The following is a 17,079-nucleotide window of genomic DNA, read 5'->3' as shown; positions in this document are numbered from 1 at the left end:
TTTTTAAAGCCTTTGTTTGTTGTATGAGGAGGGTTTCTCCCCATCCAACGCATGGGTCTGAGGAATCAAGCTCGAATCATCAAGTCCAGTGGCCGGACCTGCCCACTGAGTCATCTCCCTGCCCCCTCTGTTTTTTGAGAGGGTCTCGTGTATCCCAGGCTGGTTTCAAAAAGGCTGCTTAGCTGGGTTGACTGCCTGCACCTGCTTCTCACGAGGATTACAGTGCACACTACTGAGCCTGGTTTCTGTGCTGCTAGGATCGAGCCCAGGGCTCCCTGCATGCTAGACAAACGCTTCACCAACTGAACTATAAAACCATCCTTTCTCTTCCCTTTTCTTTTTAAATGGTGTATTCTGTGTGGTCCCAGCTGATCTTGAACCCTAGATCCTCCTGTCTCCACCTCTTGAGTAACTGGGATTACAGCCATGAGCTGTCACCTTTTTTGAGAGATTATGTTTATTTATTTGTGGTTGGTGACATGTGAGCACATAGTGTATGTGTGGAGGTTAAAAGACAATTTGGGGTGTTCTCCTCTTTTACTGTGTGGGTTCCGGGAATTGAACTCAGGTTGTTAGTCTTGCCTGTAGAAGCTTTCGCCTGCTGGCCCGTCTCTAAAGACCCCTAAGGTATTCTCTTTTCATCTTTTTCCCTCCAGGTTTTCTGAGCACTCGTGGATATACACTGTCTCTTTGCTCTGCTATTCCCTCCTCTGGGAACTTGTCCTGATCAGATGTGAGGAAGTTTAGTAAAGTGTTAACTGTCATAGGGAAATCTGGAAGCCAGATCCCGAGGGAGTGGTTACATAATTACAAACCGTCTGCTGTGGGGACAGACCACCACCAGTGGCCATATTTCCTTTTCCTGACCCTTGGTCAGGAGCTCTCAGTACTTGCAGAATCTTTCTCATCCTTGGCCCCGTGTGGATGTAGGTATCAGATCCTCCCAGTTTCCCCCGCAAAATCTCAGTGGCATAGCACTTAACTGGGATGCAGGAGGCAGTGTGTCCAATCTTCAGCATGTACACACACACACACACACACACACATAAGTATACACATACTCACATACTTTGACACACTGACACAGACACACACACACACTGACACACATAGACATACACACTCTGACACACATAGACACACACACTGACACACACTCTGACATACACACTGACACACACACTCACATACTCTGGCACATAGATACACTCACACATAGATGCACAGACAATGACATAGACACATACACTCACATACATAGACACACACACATAGACATACATACTCACATACATAGACACAAACACACAGACATACATATACACACATATACACATTAAGTATACATACACTCACCTACTCTGACATACACACACACACTCTGACACAGACACACTCACACTCTGACACACATAGACACACACATACTCTGACACACATAGGCACATACACTTTGACACACACACTCTGACACACACATTCTGACACACACACTCACACACTCTGACATACAGATACACTCACACATAGATGCACAGACACACATCACATAGACACACACACTCACATACATACACACACATAGACACACAGACACACTCACAAGCACAATACACACACACACACAGAGCTTCTCCCAGTGTGCCCACCCCCCGCAGAATTTTACCGACAGCAGCAGCATACAATTGTGGCCAGCAAATCCCATGATCACAGAGCTCAACTTGGGTGACAGCAGCAGTGTGGGATGAGTGACGGACCCGCAGTGCATATTATGAATCGTCTGTCTTGAAAAAGTCATTTCTTTTTTTTTTTTGGTTCTTTTTTTTCGGAGCTGGGGACCGAACCCAGGGCCTTGCGCTTCCTAGGTAAGCGCTCTACCACTGAGCTAAATCCCCAGCCCTGAAAAAGTCACTTCTGATGACATTCTGGGCCCCTGTAAGCTCAGGTCTCCACTCACAGCGGGATTCTGCTGACTCCTTGGGTTGCTGGACCCCCAAGGCTAAAACCTCCTGGCTGGAGTATCCTTAGTGAGCCCCTGGCATCTGCCCCATCTCTGTCTTCCTCTTCCTCCACAGGTGGCTGTGCTGAGTGTGACAGAGCAGACAGTGTCCTCAGTCCCAGCTACCCCCGAGGACTCTGCCCTGCTCTGGGGCTCCCCAGCTGCCCGGGGCAGCCCTGGAGATGGAGGCCTGCAGGGTAAGGGGTATAGTGGGGTACAGACTTCCATGTGTTACTTTAGTTAGAAGAAATGCCCCACCTGACCCCTCAGCGGAGGCCTCGGTCTTCCCAGCTGTCTAGTGGACACAATTGGAGGCACCTGGGAATCCAGCAGTCCAAGTTCAGGGAGGGATCTTCCCTCCTAAGCTCAGCAGGGATGCTGACCCCTGAGTAACCCCTCACTCAGGGTTTGCTAGGAGCTAGTGGGAATGTGAGGGGGTGCACAGCTACCTCAGGATAGTAGGGGCTGAGGGACCAGGACAGGGCGGGGATCAAATGTAACCCACAGAGACCATGTTCATGTTTCTTACTCTGCAGACAGAGTTGATTCTTGGGAGCTTCCTGGGCCCACTGGCCCCAAGGGAGACACTGACAGGCAGGACCCCATAAGGATTAGAGGCCCACCAGGTAAGTGACCACAGGGCCGCCTGCTAAACTTCTTTTCTGTGTTGTATTGCTATTTTGTTTGTTCAAGATGTAGCCTTGGCTGGCCTGGAACTTGCTATGTAGAGCAGGCTGGCCTTGAACTCCTAGGGATGAGAAGTTCTCAGCTTCCTAAGTGGTAGGATTAAAGGCATGCACCCCTTCTCAAGCTGGCTCTCTCCAGCTCCTGTAGGGATCCCTCCTGCCTAGGATCTCAGAGGATGCCTTCCCCAAATTGGCATCGTTAAGGTAGTCAGGCCCGTGCCACACGCCTGGCCTCTCTGCTCACCAACCCTTCAGTGGTGCCTGGGCTATGAAAACATCTCGGTCCACTTGCCTCATGTACTCCTCTCAGCAGACCCTGAGCTAGTCACTGGGTGGGGTGAAACCAGTCTGCCTCCAAGATGGGGGTGGATAGCTGCTGGATGGGCAAGAAACATCAGTGCCTAACCCCTCTGACCGGGGTTCTGTGGAGGAGCTGAGAGGTCTGGGAGCCCTATAGAAGGTAGCCAGAACAGCTTGGTAGAGATGAAGGGCACGATGCTGTGTTCTTCTTCCCTGTCACCAATGGCCAAGAGGACAGGCCTGTGCACTTCAGGGCCTTTGTACCCATTGCCCAGACCTCCTTGTCCCTCCCTTCCTCCCACACACCTACCAGTCCCTGTTCTTACTGCAGGCCCACAGGGACCCCCAGGACGCCCTGGCCAGACAGGAGCTGCGGGCACCCCTGGAAAGATGGGCCCTCCGGGCCCTCCAGGTCCACCTGGGCCCCCAGGACCTCCAGCCCCTGTCGGGCCCCCCAGTGCCCAGGTCTCCCTGCATGGTAAGTCCCCCTAGAGTCCCAGTGGTTTGAGGTGGGGTGAATGAAGCCATCTGTCGGGTGTCGGGTGTGCGCCCAGTTTTCCCGGTTGTCACCCAGCTGTTCAGCAGGTGCGGCTACCCTCTGTTCACAGAGAAAGGACCCTGAGGCTGGAGAGGGAGGTCATGTGCCGCACCCACACACTGGGGAGTGGGGGGAGCTGCTTCAGACCCACACGCTCAGAACCACCTGGCATTAGGCCCTCCTTGAGCCTCAGGGCTGGCTGCCACCCAGCCCTCAGAGTGCTGGGAAGCTCAAGGCTTAACCTCAAGACTGAGCTCAGAGCTCCCAAGGCCGCAGCCCTGGCCCTGTTGCTGAGGGAGGCTCCAGTTCCTTCCCCCAGCTAAGCACCAGAGTGGATCCCAGACAGCCTGGCCCAACCTACCCATATGCTGCTAGAGTGGCCGTTTTAACCCATCTGATTCTGATGTTCGCTGAATACCTGGGTCCTGTTCCTTCATTCCCTCATTACATCATTCATTCCAGCGCCGTTCTTTATTTTATTTTTGCTCCGAGCCTTTTGTCCTTGTTTCTATTGTGCAGGATGGCAACAGTGCCAGCCTCTCGGGCCCCACAATCCCCAGTGCAGAGAAGACAGTTGGTAAAAGGCAGCTTTCACTGTTAGCCCTCTCAGCAGGTGGCAGAACAGGGTCGGCAAAGGAGAGAGCCATTCTGGACATAATCAGCTAGACAGTGGCAGAGTTAGAACGCAGCTCTTCCTCCTCTCTGTACCTGTGCTGGTGGCCTTGTCTGTGTGGCGCTGTCCTGCAGGACTATCAGAGGCAGCTCGGCAGAGGTGGCAGGTGATAACCAACTGCCCCACTCCCCAGCTCGACACACTCACTATCTGTCCCCTCCCAGGAGATCCGCTGCTGTCTAATACCTTCACCGAAATGGGAAGCCACTGGCCCCAAGGACCCACTGGGCCTCCGGGTCCTCCAGGCCCCCCAGGGCCCATGGGTAAGTCGAGCCCAGGCCTGAGATAAGGGAGGGGGATGGTAGGAGGCAACCGTGGGGACACTAGGCTATTAGACAGTCGACGGGGAACTTCTTAGCCTTCTGGTCCTGTTTTATTCAGGCCCTCCTGGACTTCCTGGCCCCACGGGTGCCCCTGGGAGTCCTGGACACATGGTAAGTCATTATCCAAGTTCTTCCACCCATGCGTAACTCCATTCACCCGTCTGCTCATCCATGCGTTGAGTCTGTACTTTGATATGCAAAGTACTCTCCATAAATCTTCTTAACTCGGTTCACCCAACAAGAAGTATTATTATCCCCGAGGCCAAGTAAAGGGGTCGGGGGGAGGGGGGATTCTTCAGCCTGCAGCCAGCACACAGGGTCAGGACGTCTGACTCCAGAGATTTCTAACAGTCTGACCTGCATGCTGTGTGCTGGGCATTGGTGATGCCTGGCCCACATTGAGGCTCCCTCACCGCTTCCTCGGTCCCCAACCCCTGTCCTACCTACTGCAGCCCAAGGCTGAGGCTCTGTCTTATTGTTCAGGGAACGCCAGGCCCCTCTGGACCCAAAGGAACGTCTGGCCCCCCGGGAGAAAAGGGAGAGAGAGTGAGTATAGATCACCTCACATGGGAGTTCCAGGCGGTCCAGGGATGTTCAATGATCACTCTCACCAGCTAACAGAATTCTTTCCCCTCCTCTGATACAGGGACTGCCTGGGGAACCTGGCCCCCAGGGTTTGATGGGGTTTCCGGTAAGTGATGCAGCCCGCCCCCCAATACCCACCGCTCCAAGACCCCAGCAGCCCAGGCTCCTGAACCCGGAACACCCGACCCTTCATGTGTGACTCAGGGCAGCTCCCTTCTGTTGTCGCTCCCCATTGCTGAGAGCCATTGTCCCTCCCTTTCCGTCAGTCTGTCTGCTTGTGGCTCTGTACCCATTTCTCTCTGTCTCTTTGATGCCGCATTTTCCTTTCTCGTTCTCCATCTCTGAGTGTAGAATTGCCCGTTTCTCTCTCTAACGCAGCCAGCGTTGGCTCCGTGTGTTTCGAGTCTTTGTTCCTGCGCAGATACTCGTTTAGGACTTCAGTGTTGCCTTGGCCTCTGTGGAATTAATATTTTATCTCCAGAATACCCACTCTGAGGTCTGCACTGCTCGCCAACGAAGGAGCCACAGTGGCGTTATGACGCTGCTGTCTGTGGGTGTTGGTGTCGGTGTATTTACACTGCACCTCTCGCCCGTAACACGGGTCCTGCCCTTTTCAGAGTTCATTGATATTTTCATCTGTCTGCACAAGCATCAGCAGGATTCCGTCTGAGCCAGCCGTCTGCCCCTGGTGTCTGTTTATCCAGTCTTTTCCAGTGCCCTCTCTTGCCTTTGGTGGTTTGTCACGCTCTGCCTCTGAGTACTCTGGGGTCCAAGCACCCACTAACAGCTTTTTAGAAATCCCCATTTATGTGGTTTTATTCACGGTTGCTAAGGACAACGTTGTCCCTCCCTCCTCACAGTTTACATGAGTTGATGGAACGCTTCCCGTGCTGTGCCAGCTGTGAGTGCATGCCGCACGTTGCATGTTGTTCGTTTACATCCTCCTGTGTTATCATTGCTCTGCGTTCTACTTCTACTTCTGTTATGAGCCCCTCAGCACTTTTTTGAGAGTGCTGAGAACTGAGCCCAGGGCATTGAACAGCTTGTGTTAGCAAGTGATCTATCATTAAACTTCGTCCTTAGGCCAGTGCCACCATCACCACCACCACCATCATCACCATCACCACCACCATCATCACCATCACCACCACCACCACCATTATCACCATCATCACCACCACCATCACCATTACCACCACCACCACCACCATCACCATCACCATCATCACCACCACCACCATCACCACCATCACCACCACCACCATCACCACCACCACTACCACCGTCACCATCACCACCATCACTATCATCACCACTACCACCATCACCACCATCACTATCATCACCACCACCACCATCATCACCATCACCACCACCACCATCATCACCATCACCACCACCACCACCACCATCATCACCATCACCACCACCATCATCACCATCACCACCACCACAACCATTATCACCATCATCACCACCACCATCACCATTACCACCACCACCACCACCATCACCATCACCATCATCACCACCACCACCACCATCACCACCATCACTACCACCACCACCACCACCACCACCATTATCACCATCATCACCACCACCATCACCACTACCACCGTCACCATCACCACCATCACCACCACCACTACCACCGTCACCATCACCACCATCACTATCATCACCACTACCACCATCACCACCATCACTATCATCATCACCACCACCACCATTATCACCATCATCACCACCACCATCACCATTACCACCACCACCACCACCACCATCATCACCATCACCATCATCACCACCATCATCACCACCACCATCACCATTACCACCACCACCACCATCACCACCATCACCACCATCACCACCACCACCACCACCACCACTACCACCGTCACCATCACCACCATCACCACCACCACCATCACCACCACCACTACCACCGTCACCATCACCACCATCACTATCATCACCACTACCACCATCACCACCATCACTATCATCACCACCACCACCACCATCACCATCATCACTATCATCACCACTACCACCACCACCACCATTATCACCATCACCACCACCACCACCACCACCACCACCACCACCATCTCACCATCACCATCACCATCACTCTCAAGTCAGTTGACTCTAAAAAAAAAAAAGATACAAATTTAAATATTGTACATTCTGCAACTGTGGTTTGAACTGAGTTTGAGCATGCCTTTAATCCCAGAATTTGAAAGGCAGAGGCATTTTGAGCACTAAGTTTGAGGCCAGCGTGGTCTACAGAGTGAGTTCCAACATAGCCAGGGTTGCACAGAGAAATACTTGTTGAGAGAGAGAGAGAGAGAGAGAGAGAGAGAGAGAGAGAGAGAGAGAGAGAGACCCTGTGCTCCATATTGACTATGCACTGATAATTTAAAATCATGATTTTTTTTCCTGGTTACTGGGGATTAAATTCAGAGCCTTGTACATGCTAAACAAAGACTCTTACCAGTGAGCTACAGCCCTAGCCATCTTTTTTTTATTAAGATTTAATTTTATTTGTTTTGTACATGTGTGTGTGACTGTATACCATGTGTATGTGGGGGAGGGGGGCTTGGAAGCCAGAAGAGGATGTCATATGTCCTGGAGATGGACTTACAGTCAGTCATGAGCCATCATTTATATTATAGAGCCATCTATTATATTATAGAACTGAGCTTGGGTCCTCTGGAGGAGCATCGAGGCTCTCAGTCCGTCCCACCCCCTCCCTGAGACAGGATCTGACTGAGGTGCTCAGACTCAAGTTGCCCATGTTCAAGACCCTCCTGCTTCAACCCCTTCAGTGTCAGGGACCATACACGTGTGACATCAGGCCTAGGCCTTTTGTTTGTTCTTCTTTGTTTTGTTATTTTGACAGCCCTGGCTGTCCTGGAACTCACCTGTAGACCGGGCTGGCCTTCAACTCACAGAGATCCATCTGCCTCTGCCTGTGGAGTTCTGGGACTAAAGGTGTGAACCCACTGCTTGGAATGCTTCCCTTTTAAGGGGCAAAATTAATAACGTCTAAACTGGCACAGTGCCTCATTCCTGTAACCCCAGGACTTGGGAGGTGGAGGATGGAGAATTGCTTCACATTTAGGTCAGCCTGAGTAAGTCAAAATGGGATCCAGCCTGGGATATGGGGTGTGAGCCTGCATCAAAAGCAGAACAAGTAAATAAAAATACAGTGACTTTTAAAGAACTGTCAGCATTCAACAGTGCTGTCATTCCAGGCATGGTCCCGCCCTTAGTATTGGTTCTCAAGCCATACAGAAGCAACTGGTAAAGAGCCTTCACATTAGTATTATAAAAAATCTAGAGGGGTTGGGGATTTAGCTCAGTGGTAGAGCGCTTGCCTAGGTTCGGTCCCCAGCTCCGAAAAAAAGAAAAAAGAAAAAAAAATCTAGAGGCAGATGGACTCCTCTATACACAGCAAGTCATATACAAAGACTAAGCCTTTTTTTTTTTTAGATTTATTTATTTCTTTCATGTACATGAGTACACTGTTGCTGTCTTCAGACACACCAGAAGAGGGCACCAGATCTCATTACAGATGGTTGTGAGCCACCATGTGGTTGCTGGGATTTGAACTCAGGACCTCTGGAAGAGCAGTCAGCGCTCTTACCCACTGAGCCATCTCTCCAGCACATACAGTTTTATTTTTACCCATCATGTCTGCTGATCACTTGTAAATAGGCATAGTAACTATGTACATGGGGGAATTTTGTGGGAGCTTCTTCACCCTTCACAGGCAGCAGAGGAACAACTCACGGGAGATACATACATTAGGCATATAGCACACCTATAATCCCTGCACTCAGGAAGTGGAGGCAGGAGGATCAGAAGTTCAAAGTCATTCCCAGTTTCACAGGGATTTCGACACCAGCATGGGATACACAAGAGCTTGCTGAAAAGATCAGAAAAGCTACCGAAGTGTCTTGCACAGTAGCTGTACCATATTGCCTTCTGTCTTGTTCTATTGCTGTGAGGAGACACCATGACCAAGACAATTTAATAGAGAAAGCGTTTAACTGAGGACTTGCTTACAGTTTCACAGAGTTAATCCATTGTCATCATGGCAGGGAACATAGCAGTAGGCAGGCATGGTGCTGGAGCGATAGCTAAGAGCTTTTCATCCTGATCCATAGGCAGCAGACAGAGAGAGACACTAGGCCTGCTATGAGCTTTTAAAGCCTCAAAGCCCACCTCAGTGACATACCTCCTCCAACAAGACCACATCTACTGCAAAATGGCCACACCGCCCAGTCTTTCCCAAACAGTTCCCCTAACTAGTGTCCCTATGGGGGCCATTCTCACTCAAAGCACACAAACTCCTCACAGCATGAGTGAGAGTTTTATCTCCCCTCGTCCTCACCTCCACTTGGATATTTTGGCCATTCTAATAGGTGTGCAGTACTATTTCATTGGGAAGGTGTTTTGTTGTTAGTGGTGATGGGGTTTTGGTTTGTTTTTTTTTTTTTTTTTTTTTTTTTGGTTCTTTTTTTCGGAGCTGGGGACCGAACCCAGGGCCTTGCGCTTCTTGGTTTGTTTTTTTGTGTTTTGTTTTTTGGATTGGTTCCACCGGTGCCCAGCTGTGATTTAGGACTCCTGATTTTGTTGTTGTTGCTGCTGTTGCTTTGTTTTGTGTTTTCTTTTTTCTTTTTTTTAAAGATTTATTTATTATATATATATACACTGTACACTGTAGCTGTCTTCAGACACACCAGAAGAGGGCATCAGATCCCATTACAGATGGTTGTGAGCCACCATGTGGTTGCTGAGAATTGAACTCAGGACCTCTGGAAGAGCAGTCAGTTGCTCTTAACCACTGAGCGATTTCTCCAGCCCTGTTTTGTGTTTTCTTTCTGAGGTGCTGGGATTTGAACACAGGGCCTCCTGTGTACTGGACAAGCGCTGAGGCCCTGAGCCACTGAGCTATACCCCAGCCCTCAGACCATCTTTCTGTTTAGTTTTGTCATCCTATGTCTTCAGAAGTTGGTCCACTTCATTCGGGCAGTGGCGGCACAGCCTTTGATCCCAGCGCTTGGGAGGCAGAGGCAGGTGGATCTCTGTGAGTTCTAGGCCAGCCTGGTCTACAGAGTGAGTTCCAGGACAGCCAGGGTCACACAGAGAAACCTTGTCTCAAACCAAAGGGGAGAGAGGGAGGGGGAGGGAGGGAGGAAGGAAGGGAGGGGGACAGAGAGAGGAAGAGAGAGAGAGAATGTATGGGCATGAGTTGTTCATAATGTTTATGATCCTTGAGACACCTAATTTTCATTTCTGATATTAATAATTTTAATCGTTATTCTTTTATCTTGGCTTGATGAAAAACACAGTGATTTTTATTGATTTTTTTTTCTTTTTTCTTTTTTTTCGGAGCTGGGGACCGAACCCAGGGCCTTTTTTATTGATCTTTTAAAAGCACAGTTGATTTAAAAAAAAAAAAAAAAAAGGAGTAGCTTCTTGTTGGTTTTCTCGATTTTCCCTTTTCTGCTTCACTGCTTTCCAATCACGCTGTGTGCTTGTTTGTTTGTTGAGACAGAGCTTGCTATGTAGCCCCACTTTGTGGTCTAGGATGACCTTGATCTCCTGCCTCTACCTCCCAAGTGTGCAGAGAGCGTGCATGTGTGTGTGTGTGTGTGTGTGTGTGTGTGCACTAGAGGTGTGAGCCCATGTGCAGTCACTTGTACCACTGTGACTTTTTCCTCTCTCTTGCTTACTGTAGGCTCCGTCTGTTCTGATGTTTCATGGCCGGAGCTTCAGTCATTGGTTAATTATTCTGGTGTCTCCTCTAACGCCTACAGTTTCCCCTGAGCGCTCCCTTTGCTGTATTGCACAAATTTTGACAGGTTCTATTTCCACTTGATTCAAAATAGTTTTGCGTTTCCCTTGTGGTTCCTTCTTTGTCCTGTGTACTCAGGCAAGTGTATTTCATCTCCTGATGGCTTAGACTTTGCCAGGTTAGTTTTTTAGGTATTTGATTTCTTTCCTAGTTCTACAAGATTGTCTGAGATCATGCCTTGTATGTTTTGTCTTGATGTTTGTTTTTGGTTTTTTTTTTTTTGGTTTTTTTTTTTTTTTTTGTTCTTTTTTTCGGAGCTGGGGACCGAACCCAGGGCCTTGCGCTTCCTAGGTAAGCGCTCTACCACTGAGCTAAATCCCCAGCCCCATCTTGATGTTTGTTAAGGAGTGTGTTTTATGGTCCTTTCTCCTGCTCAGTGTGTCCATTCCTGATGGACGCAAGTCACACACTGAAGAGCCTCAGGTTTTTGCTTTATTTATTATTATTGCGCGTGTATCTGATGTTGGGAGCATGCATGAAACACAGGACAGAGTTCAGCTCTCTCCTCCCACTGTGGGTTCCGGGATCCCCTAAGACCCTCAGGCTTGCCCGGATTTGCCGAGCCATCTCCATGGTCCAGAATATCTGTCATAGATACTTTATTAATTTCTTTAAGATTTCTTTTTACGTACATGAGTATTTTACCTACATGTATGTCTGCACATTACATGCATGCCTGCTGCCTGCAGAGGTGGAAAGAGGGTGTCAGTTCCCCTGGAACTGGAGTTACAGATGGCTGTGATCTACCATATGGGTGCTGGGAATTGAACATGGGTTCCCTGTGGGAGCATCCAGTGCTCTTAAGCACTGAGCTGTCTCTCCGCCCCGGTCTTAGCTGTTTTAAATGCCTGGTCTCCTACTTACAACACCGCGTTAGCTGTGGGTCTGTTTCTGTTGACTGATCTTTCTCTTAAGTGCGCACCTTGTTTCTTGTTTATTGTCTTCACACAGCCTTTCCTCAGAAGCTTTATTGGATGAGGGGGGCACAGTCTGAGGAGCCCACTCTGTTATTTTCTTGAGCAGTGCAGGGGGCCCCAGGACAGCCAGATTACAGATGGGTCACCCCACTCTTTCAGAAAGTTACCTTTATTACAGAAAGTCCATTTGGGTTTTGTTCTTGGTCCAAAGAAAACTCCATAGCCCTGACCTGTGTTCTTTCTGTAAAAGCCTGGCTTTGTGCAATTTCACGAGAAAGCATTGGGTATTTCCAAACTCTCGGTGCTATGTGATAGGAAGTTCTTGAAATCTGTGCTTAACCCTACCAGTGTGTTGTCTCCTCCCTGGGCTCCTTGCACACTGCCCTCCCCAAGGACTGAACCCAGTGTCTCATGGGTGCTAGGCAATGGCTCTGCACCAGCACACACACCCAGGTTTTCGTTAGTCTTTCTTCCTTACGCCAGCCCTCTCCTACATCTTCATCTCTCTTCCCTCTCTTCCCTTCCCCTCCCCTTCCCCTCCCCTCCCCTCCCCTCCCCTTCCCCTCCCCTCCCCTCCCCTCCCCTCCCCTTCCCTTCCCTTCCCCTCCCCTCCCCTCCCCTCCCCTCCCCTCCCCTCCCCTCCCCTCCCCTCCCCTTCCCTTCCCTTCCCTTCCCTTCCCTTCCCTTCCCTTCCCTTCCCTTCCCTTCCTTTCCCTTCCTTACTTCTGTCTCTGACTTCTTTCAGGGAGAACCTGGCCCCAAAGGAGACCCTGGTGAGAAGAGTCACTGGGTAAGCTACACCCTGCACCTGCCTCCCCTCCTGCCGCCCTGCCTCCCGCTGCCTCCCTCTGCCCTCCCCTGCCTCCCCCTGCCCTGCCTCCCTGCCTCCCCTCCCCCTGCTTTGCTTCTTCCTGATTCCCTTGCCCTCCCCCTGCCTCCCTCTGCCATGGGTGCTCAGTTAAGGGTTCTCTCACCAGTAGACCCTGGGATCAAGGGTGTCCTCCTCACATACTTACCAGAGCCCTGCTCCCACACCCTCCCAACACTCCCCCTCCAGCAGACCCCACCCATGCTCTGTCTCTGTCTCCGCCTCTGTCTTCACCCACTCACCCTCTGTAGCCTTGCCTGTTGGCTGTTGGGCAGTTTAGGTGACCCAGGCCAGACCCCTTCTCCACTTCCATGGTCCCTCCTGTCAAAGGTTTGGGCTTTGTCCTGTTGACCACAGAAGGAGGAGAAATGTGAAGAAACCATCCACCTAAAACAGAAAAGGGGGGGTTGGGGATTTAGCTCAGTGGTAGAGTGCTTGCCTAGCAAGCGCAAGGCCCTGGGTTCGGTCCCTAGCTCTGAAAAAAAAGAAAAGAAAAAAAAAAAAAAAACCAGAAAAGGGACCTCAGTCAAGCAACAAAAAGGGATGCACAAAGGACCCATGGCATAAAGGGCTGGGGACCTAGAAACCAATAGACACACAGAGAATGTGAAGCTTGGGAAGGGAAACCTTGAAACCATTACGTGGTTAATGAGGCCAGGAGACCTAACTTTGCTATGTTCAAAAGATCTGTACTAGGTAGCATGACCTACCTTAAGTGATCCACTAGGGAGGCCTAGAAACTGTCATAAGCCAAGAGAACCATAGAAACCGAGATAAAGTGATCACTACCATACGAAGGATGCTGGACAATAGAAAGGGAGGCCCAGAAACTGTCACATGCAGAGCAGACACTGAGTAAATGGGAAGAGAGATCTGCAGACCACATATGCAGAAATCTCAAGATTTCAAGGACCTCACCGGGAACCTTCAAGATCTATAGAAGTAACTAAGGAACAGATTTGGGGCCTAGGAATCTACTCTGCCTAAAGACAGATAAGGAAGCCTAGAACACACCATGCCCTGAAGTCTCAGGTGCCTGCACTTGGCAACCATTGCAAACATGGGAAGCATTTGGCAAACTGGTAGGGTCATCATAAACATCACCACAGCAAAGGCAACCTGGGTGTTCTGTAGAAGCTGGCGTTATACCTTCCCTCCTGCTATTCCTTAGCACCACTGGTGAGGATGTGGCCAGCATTAGCCTCCAACCTTGTCTTGTCCATTTGTGGTCATGGAGTCAGTGATGGATACAGCCGTGGTAGTCCTCATCCTGCACGAGTCCACCTCTGTGTACCCCATGACTTCTAGGGGCCCTGCTACCTCTCCCAGATGCTTGCTTCCCAACCCTCCATCCTCACCCATCCACTCCTTGTGGTTCCTGGCCTTTGATAGTGTCAGTGTGGACCCGGCTATGAGCAGGGAGACCCATATGAGCAGCTCTCTGCCTCCTCCGGGCCCCTCACTCTCCCAGAGATACAGGATGAGAAGACTGGTTTTCACCCATCCCAGAAAGTATGGGAAAAACCAGGTCACTACAGAGCCAGGCGATGTGCAGCTCCTACCCTTGCATGGGGACCCTGGGGCCGCCCCAGGTCAGACCTTGAACCCAGGACTAGCTATGGGAGGGGCCCCCATGAGGTAGCAGGACCCCTACCTGCCCACCTTTTTCTTTCATCACCTGCACTTCTACTCCTGCTTGCTGCCTGGGAGAGGGCTCGCTGGGCAGGAGATGCATGTGGCTTCCGGGCTGAGGGACCTGCTCTGTTAGAGGTAGGTAGGGATCCTGGTACAATGGAAAGAAACATCCCGCGGACACACTTCACCCACCAGCGCCCCCTGAAGGTAGTGTAGCTTTCAGAGCCGCTTACCAAGTTTAGCTGTAGCTCAGCAGTGTCACCAGGTGGTCACAGTCATGTACTGCAGGAGCTGAGTGACTGGCCTGAGTTACTTTACCTAATTAAGAGGGAAGCGGGCCTTCATCCTTTATTTAGTTAGGGAAACTGAGGACTAGCTCTGCGGAGCAAACTGGTGGCACCAAAAATGAGACCCGAAGTGAAACAGGCTAAGACACCTAAGTTCCCAGAGAGGCTAGAGAATCCATTACCGTTCTCTAAGCATCGCTCGGTATACCAGGCTCAGGGTTGGGCAGTGTAGAGAGGCACTCTGCAGACACAGGCCCCAGGAGGAGTCACCATGAAATCGGGTAAAACACCATGGTGAGCAGCCACAGGACAAAGGGGACTTGGCTGTGGTGGGGTTGTCTATATAAATAGTGCACTGGTGACGAAAGGGACCTAACCAGTCACGGGGTAATCAGAGATGTGGGGGCAGCTTATAAAAGGGACTGGGATATATTCAGAGTAGCAAGTACATGGGGTGGCAGGCAAGATGTGAGAGAGGATAGAGGCTCTCAGAAATGAGGAGGCTGCCTAAGGGATTCTAACGACGGTGGACACGGAGCGTCGTTAAGTATTGCTAAACTCCAAACCCGGAATGGTGGCTCACACTGCAATCCCAGCATTCAGATACCTGAGGCAGAAGGATTGCTCCAAGTTCAAAGCAAACCTGGGCTTCAGAGTGAGATACTGAAGGATCTCAAAAATTAAGATTTTTTTTAAAAAAAATTAAAGAATACAAGGAGTGGTATGGTCAGGGTTTTGTTTGCAAAGTATGTTTCTGAACGCCAACTTGGAGAATGGATTGGAAACAGAAAAGAACTCCGGAGGCCATGGGCCTTTAAGTGGGAGCACTGACAGGCAGCAAGGCCGACAGTGGTCAGTGGAGTCTGGGGACCTTGGGCGCTGCCTTGGCTGTGAAGGGAGGGAGGCAGAGCTGGGACTGGTATAAAAACCTGTAATCCCAGCTGCTCAGGAGACTGAGACAATAGGATCGCAAGTTCAAGGCCAGCCTGGACAAGTTAGTGAGATCTCGTCAGAGAATATATAATATTCTCACAGTAAAAGGGAGGGGGCTGGGATAAATCTCAGTGGTAGAGAAGCTGGTATGTTTGAGGCTTTATCTCCAGTACAACACCCATGGAACACAAACAGGGAGACGGACGGCTCAGTGGTTGGGGGCCTCACTGAGGACCTGAGTTTGACTCCTCTATTACTCATGTGACAGCCCACCTCGATCTGTAAGTCTAGTGCCAAGAGGACTTCTGGCCTCAGTGGGCACAGCTCACACATGGTGCACAAACATTCGTGCAAGCCCAGATGCAATATTTATACACAAAAGAATAAATAAAAATCTCAGCGAAGGGCCGGAGAGATGGCTTAGAGGTGAAGAGCACTGGTTGTTCTTCCAGAGGTCCTGAGTTCAAATCCCAGCAACCACATGGTGGCTCACAACCATCTATAGTGAAATCTTGGGCCCTCTTTTGTCTTGTAGGTGTACATGTAGATATACATTAAATTAAAAAAACTCTTAAAAAAACTTAGCCAAGATCTGAGCAAGGTTCCTACACTGCAGTTTGTCACAGTTCTTGCATCATAGCCTAGAATGTGCTTCCTGCCCCTCTCACTGGTGGTCCTAGATCTGTCTACCTGCTTCTTCCCAAGGAGATAAACATTCTGAGTAGCACTTGCTGGGACCAGATCCCCTTTGATTTACCTCATTGGCCCATCGTCCATGCTGGGAATGGCTTCATGGTGTTTTAAAAAAAAAAAATCGACCTTTTAAAATGTTTTAAGATTTATTTTTATTTATGTGCATGTGTGTAAAAGTGTATATCACAAGTGTGTTGGTATCTAAAGAAGCCAGGAGAGGGTGACAGATTCCCTAGACCTGGAGTTAGTTACAGGTGATTGTGAGCTCTCCGAAGTGGGTGCTAGGACCCAAACTTGGGTCCTTTGGAAGTGCAAGTGCTTTCAGCCATTGAGCCGTTTCTCCAGCCTGTAAACACTCTCTCTCTCTCTCTCTCTCTCTCTCTCTCTCTCTCTCTCTCTCTCCCCCCCTCTCTCCCTCTCTCTCCCCCTCTCTCCCTCCCTCCCTCCCTCCATCTGATGCCCACGTGTGTACATGAGTGTGTTTGTGTGTGCATGTGTAACCTTCTCTGCCCTGCTCCCTGGGATTGGATCTGGGAGCTCACATTTTGCAGCCAGGCTAGCAGCCAGCAAACCACCTTTCTCTACACCTGCCCGGTTGCTGGGGTTACCGGCACCCGGTATTCCTTTTCTCTTTGTTTTTGTGTTTGTTTACTTGTTTGTTTGTTTTTCAAGAGGGTTTCTCTGTGTAGCCCTGGCTGTCCTAAAACTTTCTCTGTAGACCAGGCTGGCCTCAAGATCATAATCCACCTGTCTCTGCCTTCCAAGTT

At 50.1% G+C, this 17,079-nt stretch overlaps 1 protein-coding gene across 9 annotated transcripts in view; it reads left to right on the top strand.

The window, feature by feature from the left end:
- The window catches only part of Emid1 (EMI domain containing 1), a 43,099-nt gene that overhangs the window by 18,451 nt on the left and 7,569 nt on the right, over positions 1 to 17,079 (top strand). For 6 of the 9 annotated variants that reach the window (XR_005493010.2, XM_008770369.4, XM_039092451.2 and 3 more), the window contains exons 6-13: positions 2,076 to 2,196; positions 2,536 to 2,625; positions 3,317 to 3,463; positions 4,361 to 4,459; positions 4,578 to 4,630; positions 5,003 to 5,065; positions 5,166 to 5,210; positions 12,642 to 12,686. Coding sequence is in view for 6 of the 9 variants with exons in the window: in XM_008770369.4 (XP_008768591.1) it covers positions 2,076 to 2,196; positions 2,536 to 2,625; positions 3,317 to 3,463; positions 4,361 to 4,459; positions 4,578 to 4,630; positions 5,003 to 5,065; positions 5,166 to 5,210; positions 12,642 to 12,686 (663 nt within the window). In the remaining 3 variants the exon portion in view is untranslated. Of the gene's footprint in view, positions 1 to 2,075; positions 2,197 to 2,535; positions 2,626 to 3,316; positions 3,464 to 4,360; positions 4,460 to 4,577; positions 4,631 to 5,002; positions 5,066 to 5,140; positions 5,211 to 12,641; positions 12,687 to 17,079 lie in introns of all 9 variants that reach the window. The other 3 variants (XR_005493011.2, XR_005493012.2, XM_039092452.2) reach the window with 1 other exon arrangement.

This window comes from Rattus norvegicus, chromosome 14, assembly GCF_036323735.1.
Source record: "Rattus norvegicus strain BN/NHsdMcwi chromosome 14, GRCr8, whole genome shotgun sequence".
NCBI classification, from domain to species: Eukaryota; Metazoa; Chordata; class Mammalia; order Rodentia; family Muridae; genus Rattus; species Rattus norvegicus.
Note: the sequence above shows the minus strand (reverse complement) of the source record. Positions and strands in the feature narration are given on the sequence as shown.